Raw genomic sequence first — 16141 nt, 5'->3', positions numbered from 1 at the left:
CACTGCTCCTGGCCAGATTTACACTTCTTAGGTGAAGTCAGTGTTAAGAATGGAGACAGTACTCATCAAATTAATTTTATATTCAATTTTTAATTCCCAAATCTTCAAGGTGTTTGTAAGTTTTAGGAATTGTAAACAGTTGCACATACTATTCTGTGTAATTAAGACTTGGCAGCATTTAAAGATAAAAAAAAAATTAATGAGTACTTTATTCACATTTTCCTCCTTAAATGATTTTTAAAAGAATTTAAAAAGTGAGCCAGGTGGGTTGGTACACCCCTGTGATCCCAGAGATTCAGGAGGCTAAGGAAGGAGGATCGTAGGCTCAAGGCGAGCCTCAGCAGTTTAACAAGGCCCTAAGCAAGTTAATGAGACCCTGTCTCAAAAAAATAAAAAGGGTTGGGGATGTGGCTCAGTGGCGAAGCATCTCCCAGGTTCAATACCTGGTACCAAAAGAAAAAAAAATTTATAAAAGTGACACCCAAGTAAAATAAGACATCAAAATAGTACAAGTGAAAAGGCTCCCCTAGAAGCCACTAATCCACAATTGTTTTTTAGTATATAACTTTCTAGATATTTTCTGTATGTGTGTATTCAGACATATGTACATCTGTATTTAGACAAATCTATTTTTTAAGTACAAAAACCACCTATATAAGCATGTGCATGTTTTTAAAAGCATGAGCATAGACATTTCACATAAACCTTTCTGCAACTTGCTTGTCTCAACAGAACACTCTCATACATCTTTTGAAGACTGGATTGTTGTACTAAGATCATAAGAATCTGGCTTGCAGTAGATCCTCAAGTAATTTGTCTCATGTGTCTATAGGAATATACAAACACCCTAAAGAGGAGGACATAATTTTTTGCCATCAGCCATCACAGCTCAGAATGAGCTTAAGTCCCTGAGTTGCCTCTACACATCTCTCAGGGCCTCTGCCTTTCCAACAACCCTCCAACTCTCTGGGTTTTGCGTTAAAACATTCTTGGCCAAGAGGGTTTACAATCTTTTGATCTTAAGATAGTCCCCCTGGTTGGGCTTTAAAAATAGTAAGGCTCTTTGAGTGATTCTGGATTGACTCTTAAACCTATGAGAGGAATATAACCCTAAATTTAGACAAAGCTTATATATAAAAATATGCAAAACAGTACTAAAAAAGAGTGCTACCTGAAAGTGGTCATAAAAAGAAAATGTCCAAAGGGGAAACGGTCAATTAAATTTCTATACACTCATTTGAAGAACTGTCAAGACACTAAACGTGCATGACATACTTGTTATAACAGGACATGAAAAAAGACAAATGCAACCATGTAAAAACATACATATACCATTTGACTAAAGTATGGAAATACGGCAAAACTTTTGACTGTAGTTGATACTGAGTAATTAAAAACACATAACTATATCTATCATATGTAATTTCTAAGTTCAATAATATATGTTTTGTTTCTTTGTTATAATAAAACAAGAACTTGAACAGCAGCTAAGGAAATGAGCCTTCACACTTTCAAAGCTTCAGGACAAACTGGAGGTGGCAATGTGCATTGGCAGTCCCAGCTTTTAGGAGGCAAAGGCAAGAGGATCATTTAAGCCCAGAAGCTGGGGGCCAGCCTGGGCAATACAGCGAGTGAAACCCTGTTTAAAAAAAGCGCTTCATGACAAAACATGACACTGTTTCTTCAAACAGTTGCCTTATACCACATTACCTGATTACAAAGGTACTGGCCCAGGCCAGGTCTAGCAGCAGCACTGAGATAGATAACTGGTTTTTTGTTATACAACACGTTGAATCCATCCACCACAAAGTCTTCATATCGGGAATGAATGGCAAGCCTACAGATCTTTGCAAGTCCTTCTCTTTCCTCCTCATGGAAATAAGCACAACCATTTTCATACCTATTAAGAAACATCCATATATTAATGTACTTCTATTTCTGATTAATTCTGACTTTATATGTTAATCTTATAATCATGGAAGCAAGCATTTTCTCAAACCAGATAATGTCAGAGGATAAGAATGTGAAACACTGTCATCTTAGATAGTTGACAACTCACTGCAGCTGGAGGCTGTACAGGAGAGCAGTAACAACTCTTCATCTGTACCTAAGTCCAGAAAGAGGAGAAACTATGGAAAACAATAGAAACTTGGAGTCTCCCAGATAGAAAAAGTCTGAAGACCATGGTTCCAGCTTATTCTACATGAAGGCCAGCAATGAATAATGCAGGCAGGGTTGTTAGCATAGCTTCAGCTCTAAAACATCCAAAATAAACAAAATTGCCAACAATGCTAGTTACGATCATTTTTGCTTTTATTATAATCTGCTTGGGGCTTTTTATTCTTCTCAATATTCTAGAGAAGAAAGGAAAATATGAATAGAAGTATTTGATCCAGATCATTGCTTTTCTATTAATATGTACCAATTAGGAAAATAACCAACTAGAAATAAATAATTGCTGACACTATCAACCACATATGTGCATGCTTACGTTCTCACTTCTTTACACATATTAATCCACCAGCTCATCCTCACAATAATTCCATGACAGCTACTAATGTTACCCACACTTAGCAGAGGCATGGAGAGGTGAAGCAATTCTTCCAAGAAGGGCCCAGGGTAGAGCTCCAGAAGAAAGCGCCCTCACATATCACTCAGAAATAACTTTAGAGGAAACTGAAAACTCTTGATAATGTCTTTACCTGAAAATTCTGCATAGCCACAAGGTAGTATCTGAAAGTATCCTAGTTGTAAGTTTTCTCAGCTTCTCTTTGTCCAGAGTTGAAATAAAAGCTCCCAGACTATGTCCCAACAAAGCCATGTGACCTTGTTCTCCTATATTCTGGATTCTGTTAATAAAATTATATTAAACAAGTATTAGAGTCAAAGCATAAAAACCAAACTAGAATTTAGAGAAACCTGTCAGACGTGAAATCCACATAATGTCACAGGAAGCAGATGTTCAGAAAAATCAATGCATATAAGGTACTGCAAGTTTGGAGAGGAAGATATTTTTTTAAAATGAGTCCTAAGCAATAAATAGCCCTCTTTTTATTGAGCATGTACAAAGTGTTTTAGAATAATTCACTTTGATAGTAATTTAAAAATTAAACATCAAGCTTAAGAACTACAGAGGAAGGGCTGGGGATGTAGCTCAGTAGTACAGCACTTGTCTACTAAGCATAAGGCCCTTGGTTCACCCCTAGCACTGGGGAAAGGGAGAACTACAGAGGATAGAACTAAGATAAAATGAACAGAAAACATTTTTTTTTTAATTTTTTTTTTTATTTTTGTGGTGCTGGGGATTGAACCCAGGGCCTTGTGCTTGCAAAGCAAGCACTCTACCAACTGAGCTATCTCCCCAGCCCAAGAAAACATTTTAAAAAGAACTTATAAGAACAATTTCCTGCATTAAACAGGTATTGAAAATAGTATAGCAAATTCAAGGGGGACTAGGTTTGTTTTGTTTTACATTTAATTAAAATATATGGATTAATTTCCCTTATATAGAATAACTAAGAAGAAATAAATATATAACTGTTAATTGTAAGCATAAGAAAAAGACAACCAAATAGGATTATGGACCAAAGGAAATAAAATACATCTAAAAACATATAAAAAGACTTAAACCTGGTTCAAAAAAAAAAGTAAATTAAATTATGCTGAAATATCTCACTCAGATTTCTCACTTATCAAAACATCACTTATCAAAGATCCTTAAGTCTGACAATACCCTTACAGGCAGTGGTGTGAGAAAAGAAGTATTCTCACACACGGTGGGTGGGACAATGAACTGGCTCAGCTTAAGAAGGACACTCTGGCACATCTGATCTAGCAGTCCCACTTCTCAGACCCCTCCAGACACTTCTGCCTCTAGAACAAATGACACTTGTCCAAAGTTGCTGGCTACATTTGTTCCGGTAAAACATAAAGAGGAGACAAGTTAAAGAAAACACACTTCATCCATCAGAGTAGAACTAAGGAATTCTTAACAAAAAGAAATCTCCTTAAGTACCGACGCTAGAAGACACAGCAGAAAAGCACAAGGTGCAGAACATGTGCGTGGTATTTACGCACCAGAGAGGTGGGCCTGGCCATTCTGCTTGTGTTACACACACACAACGTAGTTATGGAAGAAGATGCAAGAGACTAGTAATTGTCTCTCTCTAGGGAAGAGAAACAGGTAGGGAGGCAGAAGCATGAAGGAACTGTCTTTGCACACTCATTTTTACGTTCTGAATTCTGAACAAGGAGAATGTATTCCTTATTACAAAAAATTAAAAAATCAAAGACAAAATAGATGAATAAATAAAACAAGTAGCTTCTCTTCAGGCCTGGAGTAAGGAGGCCTGAAGAGAAGCTACTCCCTTCAGGCCTGGAGTAAGGAGACTTACAGGATTTGCTTCCTATTCTGAGGTAGAAAGCACTTTAAGTCTAGAAGGTCTTAAAAATTGCTGGTAATCTCAGCAATTTCCAGACAATGTATGCTGGCACCAATATTTTCAGCTGCAGCACCCTTAGGATGAAGGAAAAAGCACACAGCATTTATTCTTCAGTTCTTCTACCAGTCCCTTTTGTAAGGTCCCAAACCATAAAACTATAGGATCTAATTTTATTAAATGCCTCCTTTTTACTAAATATATTACCCAAAAATACATAAACGTTTTTGTGAAAAGACATTTGCCTAGCATGTATGAGGAACTGGGTACAATCCCCAGCACCACATTAAAAAACTAAACAAAATAAAGGTATTGTGTCCATCTACAACTAAAAATATAAAAAAAAAAAAAAAAAAAAAAAAAAAAAAAGAACACAGACTTTCAAAGGGAAGATGCCAATCATTCTCCATTACCGGGTACTCTGGGGCTCCTCATCTTCATCTCCGTGCATCAGATTCTGAACTAACTGGAGGATGCTCACCATATCTTGTCCACTGCAGAATAAAAGAGTTGGTGAACTTGTGGGAAGAGCACACACACACACCCACTCTCCCAACTATTTTTCTTATCCAAACTAGCTTTGATAATTTTTTTTAATTGAGAAGCTACAAGAGAAATATGTGCTTTGACATGCAGTTCATACTTTTTTGAAAACAAACCTCAGATTATAAACTGATTTCCAAATATTACCTTACTTGTGATTAACCCTTTACTTAATATATAAGTTTGATTTTTAAGAATTTGACCAGTCCTGCTCTGACAATACTGGTTCATTTGAATCCTGGAGTAGAGATAGAGAATAGTTAATGAACGTGTTAGAAGAGTCAAAAGTCCTTATGAGATGCTAGAAGGTCACAAAAGTAGCAAGAACACTCTAACACCATTGGTTTACCTAGTTTTCCTTCATGTAGCAGACTAGTCTACTTGGATCAGCAGCCTTAAACATATAATGTATGCATTATTTACCATCACCTCTTCCCCAAGTTGGGAAACTTGAGATCTGCTTTAAGTGTAAATAGATTCACTGCCATCCAAGCAATGTCAACAACTGTTCACGACATGAGGGGCAGAAACAATACAAACAGCTAACGTCATAAGCAATGGCAAGGCAATGTGTGATACGTAAGATAAAAAAATACTATTTCTAGTAACCAGAATATACTAATAAAATTTTTCTCTTTCAAAAAAGAAGCACTGACAAAATAATCCTTAAAACTTCACTCTCCCCAAGGTGATCACCTTCAAGTGAGAGGAGCTCTAATTCTTTGACAGGGAGGGAAACTTGAGGCCCACCTGGAGGTCAGCCTTGTGACCTTGAGTAACTATCCTGACTTGCACGACCTGCCGTTACAGAATGGTGAGGACACAGTGGAGAGTGCCTGTAAAGCACACAACACTCCGCCTGCCATCTCACTAGTCTCAAAGATTGGATGGCAGTGTTACCAGGTGTGAATGCTCCTGACCAGTGGTTTTAATGTGCTGTCATTTTGAGAATTACAGATATTCTTGGGAGTTTCTCCTCTGAGAAAACTTCTGTGGAATCAGAATAAACAAAACCCCCTATTCCCTTCAGGCCTGGAGTAAGGAGACTTACAGGATTTGCTTCCTATTCTGAGGTAGAAAGCACTTTAAGTCTAGAAGGTCTTAAAAATCTGCACAATCCATGCTATAGCAGGAATGCCTACTTTAAAATATTAGTATCTGGGTATGTTAGAGACAACATTTACTAGCTCACACTGTGAGCCTTCCTCTATACTCTTCTTTTGCAATCTTGTACAATTTATATTCAGGTCAAGGAACAATTTAAGGGAGTTGTACTGTTGACCTATGTGGAGTTTCCTGGTTATAAAAGAAAATAAGTTTGTTTCAGGGAAGTTGGGCTGGGACTTTAATTCTAGAATGACTAACCCTTTGAAAACTGAAGTCAGCTACTTATTTTCTTTTAAAAATATTTTTCTAGTTGTTGATGAACCCCTAGCCCCTGAATTCAGCTACTTATTTTTCTGATTTTTCCCCCACTAGTTCAAGCTAAAGACTTGATAGATTTTTTACTTCAGCAGCTAAGAACTAAACACTCTGTCAATCAATGATTGAAGTTGACCTTTTCCTTTCATTTAGGATATTATAAGAATGATAAATCTTAGCAAATTAAAATATCTCTCATAATAAAACTCAGTCCACTGAATAGATCACAGTTTTTAAGAATGAACTAAGTATGATATTCAAGTTATAATTACAAATTCATGAATGGCTCTGAGTCATGAGGTTGTACTAAGTTCTGAAAAAAGCTGGTGAGCTCAGCATTATCACTAACCAGTCAATGGCATTTCAGTTTTTTAATGTTACACTGCACATCAATCCATTTAAATTTTCTTAGCCAGGCACAGTGGCACACACCTGTAATACCAGCTACTTAGGAGGCTGAGGCAAGAGGATTGTGAGTTCAAAGTCAGCCTCAGGAACTTAGCAAGGCCCTAAGTAACTCAGTGAGACCTTGTCTTTAAACAAAATACAAAAGAGGGTTGGGGATGTGGCTCAGTGGTTAAGTGCCCTGGGTTCAACCCTGGCACCAAAAAACTAACTAAATAAATAAAATTTAAAAAGGGCTGGGGATATAGCTCCGTGGTGGAACACCGCTGGGCTTAATCTCCAATACCGCAGGAAATATTCTTTTTATATTTGTGCTAAAACTATAATTGTAGGACTAATGATACAGTAGAGCACTTAGCTAGCATGCACAAGGCCCTGAGTTCAATCCCTAGTTCCACAAAGGAAAAAAAAAAACCTACACGCAAACTAAAATTGTAAGTAAAATTGTAATTAAACAACGGTAAATCTTGGGTTAAGAAAAATTTACATCCTATCTAAAGGCACTAAACTTTACTGCCACCTACCTTCCCTGGAGTGGCCCTGGAATATCCTCTGACATGAGCTTCTTCCCATTTTCATCCTCTATTCTTCTAATTTAAAGGAAAGAAAAACTGTTTTATCATACCAAATTTTTAACATGCAAAATATCTGAACATGCAAAATGACCGTGTTAGCCAGAATCTCTTCATTACTGATATAGGATTTGAAACAAAATTATCATATCTCCCTAGGCCCCAATTTCGGATATAATTTGAGTTTTAGGAAAAGAATGTGAAAAACCACCACCACCAACAACAAAAACATTTCAACCCATTTCTTGGTTAATTCATGCCTTATTTGACCTGAATGTATAGTAAGAAGTATTTAGAGATTCAAATTAAGGTATTATCTACTTAAAACTCTTAACAGACAAAACTGAAAATTATGGCCTTCCCACCAAAGTCCTTTAATTACAAAGCACCCTCTACCCAAGACAAATATCAAATTTAAAGTCAGCAGAAGTTATGTGTGGCATTCCTGAGTTAAGAGGTGTCTTGAAAGAAGGAAACCAGAGCCACCAGAAAACAGGATGGACGTGCTAAGCAGGGTGGCCCTGTCCTGCACACTCACCTCTGACTCTCCTCCAGCATCTTCATTGCCTCCTTCAAGTTTCTCCCCATTTCAGCTAATGTAGGGTCTGCTATCTGGGAAACAAACCAGACAAGATTAAAGATTAACACTCCTCTGTCGCTTCTGTAACAATTCACCCAAAAAAAATCAAATGCAAATCTACTTTGTTCTGGCTTTATTATAAAATTCATAAATATATTATAGTACATGTAATTCCAGTAATAGGTATGTAGTTCCAGGTCAGTAGGCTCACTTCATTCTTCTTAGTGGTCACACCTGATTCCATTCTTTCTGGGTTTATTTAACTAGTTCCAAATTAATGGACCCCAGGGTTATTCCACTTTTTCACTAAGTCCACAAAAAGTATGCATGGTATGTTACTTGTTTTATTGCTGTAATAGGCTGAAAAATGCTTACCTACCCTGTCTTCCCTAGATCCTAATGCCTGGAACCTGTGAATGCTATTTTATATGGCAGTCTTTGTAGCTCTGATTAAGTTAAGGATCTTGAGATGGTGCCCTAAATATAGTCACAGGTATTCTTATAAAGGAGCAGGCAGGGCTGGGGAGATAGCTCAGTAGGTAGAGTGCTTGCCTTGTAAGCACAAGGCCCTGGGTTTGATCCCCAGCACTGCAAAAACAAACAAAAAACCAAGGAGCAGGCAGAGGGAGACTACACACACAAGAAGGTTACATGAAGACAAGAGAAATCTGAAGATGCTGGTTTTGAAAATTGGAATGATGTGGCCATGAGCTGCAAAATGCAAAATGCTAGCAAATGTCATATGCTGGACAGGCAAGGGAAGACCTCTCCCTCTGAATACAGCCCGGCCCACCTTGATCACAACCCAGGGACAAGGACTGCAAACTCTGGCTCCAGAACTGGGGGAGAACACATTCCATTTTCTTTCCTTTTTGAGAGGGGCTCTTGCTATGCTGTCCAGGATGACCTCTAACTCCTGTACTCAAGTGATCTTCCTGCTTCTGCCTCCAGGATAGCAGGGAAACAGACATGTATCACCATGCGTGGCTTCGTTCCAGCTGTTTAAAACCACAAAGTTTGTGAAAATTTGTTATAGCAGCCATAGGAAGCTAATATACCCATAAGTCTAGTCTGTAAGCGCTTCCATAAACAGAGCATCTATTTGGAAGAAGCTGTAGTAGTGATGGTATCCAGAGGATGGACAGTCTCTCTCTCTCATTTTCCTTTCTTCTTAATCTCCATAGCATAGTGCCTTGGATCACTATGTAGTATGAATTTTGTTATAAAAAATTGCAGAAACTCTCTTCTCCTTTCTCACCAAGTATCTGCTTGAAGGAGGACCCGTATTTCTCCTTCTATTCATATTGTCTATTACACATGGCAATATCTTCTACAGCACAGTGTGTAGTAAGTGTGTGCTACATTTAGTTTTACATTACATCTTCATATTTTCCCAAGAAATTCTATCAGTTTACCAATATAAGAATCAGAAAATGTCAAATTCTAGAAGGGACTTTAGGGATCTAGGCAAGTGTTCTTGGGGAGAATGGGCTGGATAAAATGTTGGAGCTTCCACCGAGGCATCACATGCAACACCAGACCTTAAATTATACTGCAGAGCTATAGTTACAAAAATGGCATGGAATTGGCACAAAAACAGACATGAGACTAATGGTGCAGATTAGAAGACACAGAGATAAACCCACATAAACACAGTTATCTCATGCTAGACAAAGGTGTCATAATCACACCTTGGAGAAAAGATAGCCTCTTCAATAAATGGTGCTAGGATAGGAAAACTGGAAATCCTCATGTAATAAAATGAAATTAGACCCCTATCTCTCACCTTGCACAAAACTCAACTCTAACTGGAGATCTAATACCTCGGTAGGTATTAGATCAGAGACCCTGTACATGGAGAGGGCCTACAGAATCGGAGAAAATCTTTGCCACCTACACCTCAGATAGAGTATTAATTTCCAGGATATATAAAGAACTCAAAAAATTTAACACCAAAAAACCCCAAAGGAACTGAACAGATACTTCACAGAAGAAGAAATACGAATGGTCAATAAATATATGAAAAAATGTTCAACATCACTAGCAATTACAGAAATGCAAATTAAAACTACACTGAGATTTCCTCTCACTCCAGTCAGAATAGCAATTATCAAGAATACAAGTAACAATAAATGTTGGCAAGGATGTGGGGTAAAAGGTACACTCACACATTGCTGGTGGGACTGAAAACTGGTGCAACCACTCTGGAAAGCAAAAGGGAGATTCCTTAGAAAACTGGACCCAGTTAGCCCACTCCTGGGCATATATCCAAAGGACTTAAAATCTGTATACTATAGTGACGAGGCCACATCAATGTTCACAGAAGCTCGATTCACAATAGTATGGAACCAACCTAGGTGTCCTTCAATAGATGAATGGATAAAGAAGTTGTGGTACATATACACAATGGAAAATTACTCAGTTATTTATTTACTTACTTTTTTTTTTGCGGTGCTGGGGATCGAAACAAGGGTCTTGTGCATGCAAGGCAAGCACTCTACCGACTGAGCTATCTCCCCAGCCCACTCAGTTATAAAGAAGAATAAAATTATGGCCTTTGCCAGTAAATGGATGGAACTGGAGGCTATCATGCTAAGTGAAATAAGTCAATCCCCAAAAAACCAAAGGCTGAATGTTCTCTCTGATATGGAGGTGCTGACTCTCATAGGCAGGGGTTGTGGGGAGGAGGGGAGGTTCATCAGATTGGACAGGGGGAAATAGGGGAAAGAGATAGGGAATGGGAAAGACATACAGTGAATCAGAAATAACTTTCCTGTGTTCAAATATGAATACATGATCAATATAATTCCACATCATGTACAATCACAAGATTGGGAAGTTATACTCCATGTATATGTCAAAATACATTCTATTGTCATGTATAACTAAAAAGAATAACAACAAAAAAGTTGGGGCTTTCAACTCCCTAATAACCATTAAGCAGATTGGCTTTGTTTTATATATAAAGTTTTGAATAGTTTCATTTCTAAAAACTCTCATTAAGAAGAAGAAAATGGGGCCGGGGTTGTGGCTCAGTGGTAGAGCGCTCACCTAGCATGCGTGAGGCCGTGGTTTGATCATCACATAAAAATAAAGGTATTATGTCACCTGAAACTAAAAAGTACATATATTAAAAAAACATCTTAGAGGTGAGGAAATTAAGACTGAGAAAGGTGAAATGATTTACCAGTGGTCATGCAGCTAATAAATGACAGCCAGAACCCTGGGTCCCTGACTCCCATTCCCAGCCTCTATTACATCACATTGATGCCACAAGGGCTTACAAAGTAATCATGTAGCCACATCCATTCTGATTTTTAAACAAATTAGAAAAATCATTTTCAAATAGGTTTTTTTAAAATAAAATCCACAACTTAAATGTAACCACAAGACAGGTTGGGAAGCAATCTAGAGCATCTCAGTGCTCCGATTATGAAAAGGAGGAACAGATAATGGTCAAGAAAATATATCTTAACTCCTACTAAGTCTACTGGTTATGTTCCCCCTTATCCTCATCTCTGATGACTCCAATCTGCATCCCCCACCATCCGGTCCAATGAAAAGATAAGCAGTTTTGCTTGGTCGATCATCCAGACCTCCATGCCTCATGCTTAGAAGCTGAACATCCCTGGGCCTGTTATCTACCTCTAGCTACCTACTCAACCACAATTCAGTATGTCCAAGAAACCCTTGAGGGTAGAAGCACTTTCACTTTTTCATATCCCCTCTAATGATACTGATGCCATTTTTCTCTAAACCCACTGTGAAACTTCTTTGCCTGACAAAAAATGATTATATTTATGGGAACAATGGAACAGAAGCCTTGAAATTAGGGCATTCTGATGTGCAATTGCCATTTATTCTGATGATTCCCTATATCCTTTATGTGAATTGTTTCAGGAATATTCTTTCCAGCACAGATATATTCCCCAACTAGACCTGGAGGACTCCCCCACCCCATGCTGGGAATTGAACCCAGGACCTTGTGCATGCTAGGCAAGCACTCTACCACTGAGCTATAGTCCTAGCCCTTTTAATTTTATTTTTGAGACAGTCTCACTAAGTTGCTCAAGCTGGGCTCAAACTTGCAATTCCTCCTGCCTCAGACTCCTGTGCTGCTGGGATTACAGGCCTGAGCCATTGCACTAGCTTAGATCATGAGCTTCTTGAAAACAAGAATTCACACTCCCATTAATTTTGACTTTTCTTACAGAACTTATTGTACTCTCTCAGCACTGAATATCAACATACTATCTCTTTAACAGTCAACTGTCCCTGTAAGATTGGAACAAATTTTGCAGTTAAGAACAGAAAAAAGAGTTGACTTTTAGAAACCACTTTATGTGAACAATATGAATTTATAAACATTAGAATCACAGGCAATGATAAGATGCTTACACTGAGAAAGGCAAAAGGATCATCCCCCTTCTTAGTCTCTCATTGAGCAACTGTTCTCCCTCCTACTCGCTTCGGTGGGTAAGCAGCGGGTGGGAGTGGATGGATAGGGAAAGCAGCATTTATAGTTATAGTGGAGTAAATTAAATGTGAATATGACTCCAATGCTGTAGACCCTCACATGCTTGTTGCATTAACTGGATAATCCAAGATACAAAGTGTTACCAGTAGCAGGATCATATGAGGTTCTAAGCCAAGGAATGCTTGAAGGAAAGTTGTACATTTATTAATGGATTCCTTAAAACTAAAAGCCATGCCTACATAAGCTTCTACACTAAGGATAGTCACTACCTTCTTATTCACATTTCCTACATCTATTACAGTGCCAGACAGGGTAGCTGCATGATACATGTTGCTTTACAGTATCAGGGCAACAGCCAGACACAAACCTAAAGGAATAAATGGCATACAGAAGTCTATTTTCAGCATAGAGAAGGGGGCTGCTTTATGATATTGAGAAGCAAAATAGTTCAATGTCAGGTTCTTAGGAAGAATGTCATAATTTCTATCTTTCAGCACCAAACACAGAGCCTGCCACAGAATTTAAGTATTCAGTAAGATTTATTTTCCTTAATTACCAACTTACTATAATCCAGGCATGATGCTAATAAACCCCTTTACATATGCTACTTCCTAATTAACACAAAATCACAGAGTTAGTATGCTTTAGAGTCAGAATTTAAGTCTTTACTACTCTAGAACCAGTGCTCTTAACCACTAGTCAGTACTGCTCTCTATATTACAATGTAAGTCAATGAGGCGACTCATACTCTGAAAAAGCTCTTGTACTCAAAAATCATTATAACCAAGTCTTAATTTTAAAAATGACCTTTGCTTAATTAACGTTTTCACTTAGGAAAAAAAAAAAAACAAAACAATGATTCTCTGTACAGGAAACTTTCTATTCTACAGTAGTCCTTACTAGAAGACTATAATCTTATCATTCAAACTAGGGCATTATCAAGAATGAAAGGGTATACTATTAATAATTAAACTAGGACTAAAGGTATAAACTGGGTCAGTCCTGAGCAAACCAGGATGTGCAGTTACCCTACCCTTAACTAAAATGTTTACTTCAGATCTTACACCATTATTCCTCTTAGCAGAGTCCAGGGAAGTTTATATGATGATGACCGTTTATGAATTGGTTAAAAGGTTTAAAAAAAAAAAAAAAAAAGGCTGGGCACAGTGGTGGATACTTGTAATCCCAGTGGCTCTGGACGCTAAGGCAGGAGGAACTCAAGTTCAAAAGCGAGGTGCTGAGCAACTCAGTGAGACCCTGTCTCTAAAGGAAATACAAAATAGGGCTGGAGATATGGCTCAGTAGTCGAGTGCCCCTGAGTTCAACCCCCATACCAAAAAAAAAGGAAAGGGGGTATGGCTCAGTGGGTAAGCACCCCTGGGTTCAATCCCAGGGGGAAAAATAAAAGACACCATGAAACTGGACAGCAGCAGCACACCTGCAGGGCAGGGGCTGCCAGTGGCATCAGTATCTAGGATCACAGGACTGCTGCAACGGACTTCTTTTTCTAACTGTGAATGTGTTTGAATACATTTATAAAGGGTCATGGGAAGAGTAGGGCTTATTTTACCTAAGTCTTTATAAAGCCTTATATAAAACTTGAGTAAACTAAACTGACTAAAAATCTGGGTTCTACTAGAAACAATTTCAGAAAAAAAGGTCCCTTTATAAACAGACAAGCCAGCAGTTTCCAACCACTCCTGAGGCTGGGTGGTGGTTGGCAGCCTCCCACCGTCCTCAAGCAAGCCCACTAGGTGCACGATGTGTGAATGTGCCATAGTAGGGGGCTTGTCCAGCAAAGAGTACTGTAAGCCAGGGCGGAGTCCTAGCCCTTCCTCTGACCCTGGGTCCTTAAGCCTTAAAGAGGCCTGCAGCAATCACACCATTAGCAAACAAACCAAAAACTATGCAAAAGAGCACTTACAAAGTGTGACCATCCACGCACACGTTTTCTAATCACAACATTGACGGGTGGCATTGCTGAGAATTCAGAAAGTTACACTTCAGGCTGCAAATTTACAAATTGTTAAAACCCAGGCACTTTTGTCTCCTTCCATCTTCTAAGAACTATATACTCTCTGAAGACATTTTTAGCTATCATTCACTCTACCCCTGAACATGTCTGTGAGGACAGGAAGACATACTGTAATTATTGGCTCATTAAGCATCATAATGTTCCTAGTTGAAAAGGGATGTGTAAGTGCTGTTGAAGTGTACCTAGTAGTATTTAACCTTGCAAATTCCTCAAGAAGCAGAAAAAACCAAATGGGGCAAAAATACACAACTGAGTGGTAAAAAATCTGGTAGAGTTAAGGAGGCAACAAAATTAAAACACCTGCTATCAAATCCCAGGCACAGAGAGCAGTATATGGAGGGAGACGAAAAGGCATCCGAGTCATTTGTCTTAGTGGAAATACCAGAGATCCAAGTTTAAGTTTCAAAAAAACACCTTATTAAGACCAATTATAATTCCAAAATCCTGGATATTGCTTCTGAACAATCAGTTCACTTAGAAATAATATATCATGAGTAAATGCTTCCCGATAACCATGCAAAGGGAAAAACACTACACAACAGGCCTTTATTTTTTAAATCTTTTTAGTTTATCTGAAATCATCGTTCATTTTGGGACAAAAAGAAAATTGCTTAGAGAAGCATGCTACACAGTAACTAACACAACCCTTTCACTAAAGTGTTCCTAGGATTTGTCAACAGGTGATCAAATCTGAAAGATAAAGGTACCTATTATTTTTGGGCTGGGGGCATAACTAGTGGTAGAGCACTTACCTAGCTTGCCTGAGGCCCTGGGTTTCATCCCCAGCACCAAAAATAAGAAAACAAATTATCCTTATTAATATCATCACTTCCAAAACTGAACTGGAATTATATAGGATTAATGATAGTTATTTCATCTTAAAAATACTAAGATAAATTCTAAGGAAAGGAAACCACCAATTCTTGATATGTCTTCAGACTTTTAAGGCTGAACTGTGTCAAGCTGCCAATATTAACAGTTACCCATGTACAAACAAAACCAGCAACTTCTAAGTGAAGGCATTATTTTGCTGTTTTTGCTCTTCTGCAATTAAAAAAAAAAAAAAGGTTACAGGAAAAGTTGACTCCTCTCAATCATTTTTAATCCAGAATGCATCTTTCATAGAAATTAAAAGTAGATGGGGCACAAGTTTGGATTCCAAAAACTATCTAACCTTAAGGAAGCTTGATACTTAACATTTGCAGAATACAAACAAAAAAGAACCCTATTGCACATCAACATTTACAGCAGGACAATTCATAATAGCCAAGCTATGGAACCAGCCTAGGTGTCCTTCAATAGACAGATAAACAAAATGTTATACATATACAGAATGGGATATTACTCAGTCATGAAGAAGAATAAAATTAAGATATTTGCTGGTAAATGGATGGAACTGGAGGCTTTCCTGCTAAGTGAAAATAAGTCAATCCCCCAAAAAACCAAAGGCTGAATGTTCTCTCTGATATGCAAATGCTGACTCTCAATAGGCAGCGGTTAGGGGGAGAGGTGGAGGTTCATCAGATTGCACAGGGGGAAATGGGGGGAAGAGATGGGGAATGGGAATGAGAAAGGCAGTACAATGAATCAGAAATAACTTCCCTGTGTTCAAATATGAATATATGACCTGTGTAATTCCACATCATGTACAATCACAAGAATGGGAAG

General features: G+C 38.1%; 1 protein-coding gene across 7 annotated transcripts in view; it reads right to left on the bottom strand.

Moving 5' to 3' along the window:
- The window catches only part of Pdxdc1 (pyridoxal dependent decarboxylase domain containing 1), a 48953-nt gene that overhangs the window by 27842 nt on the left and 4970 nt on the right, over nt 1-16141 (bottom strand). For 6 of the 7 annotated variants that reach the window (XM_047534295.1, XM_047534296.1, XM_047534294.1 and 3 more), the window contains exons 2-6: nt 7920-7993; nt 7334-7399; nt 4853-4933; nt 2703-2849; nt 1711-1900 (exon numbers count right to left, since the gene is read on the bottom strand). In XM_047534295.1, the coding sequence (XP_047390251.1) occupies nt 1711-1900; nt 2703-2849; nt 4853-4933; nt 7334-7399; nt 7920-7993 (558 nt within the window). Of the gene's footprint in view, nt 1-1710; nt 1901-2702; nt 2850-4852; nt 4934-7333; nt 7400-7919; nt 7994-8754; nt 8926-16141 lie in introns of those variants that run through there. The other variant, XM_047534297.1, reaches the window with a different exon arrangement.

Source organism: Sciurus carolinensis, chromosome 18 (assembly GCF_902686445.1).
Source record: "Sciurus carolinensis chromosome 18, mSciCar1.2, whole genome shotgun sequence".
In the NCBI taxonomy this organism is placed as follows: Eukaryota; Metazoa; Chordata; class Mammalia; order Rodentia; family Sciuridae; genus Sciurus; species Sciurus carolinensis.
Note: the sequence above shows the minus strand (reverse complement) of the source record. Positions and strands in the feature narration are given on the sequence as shown.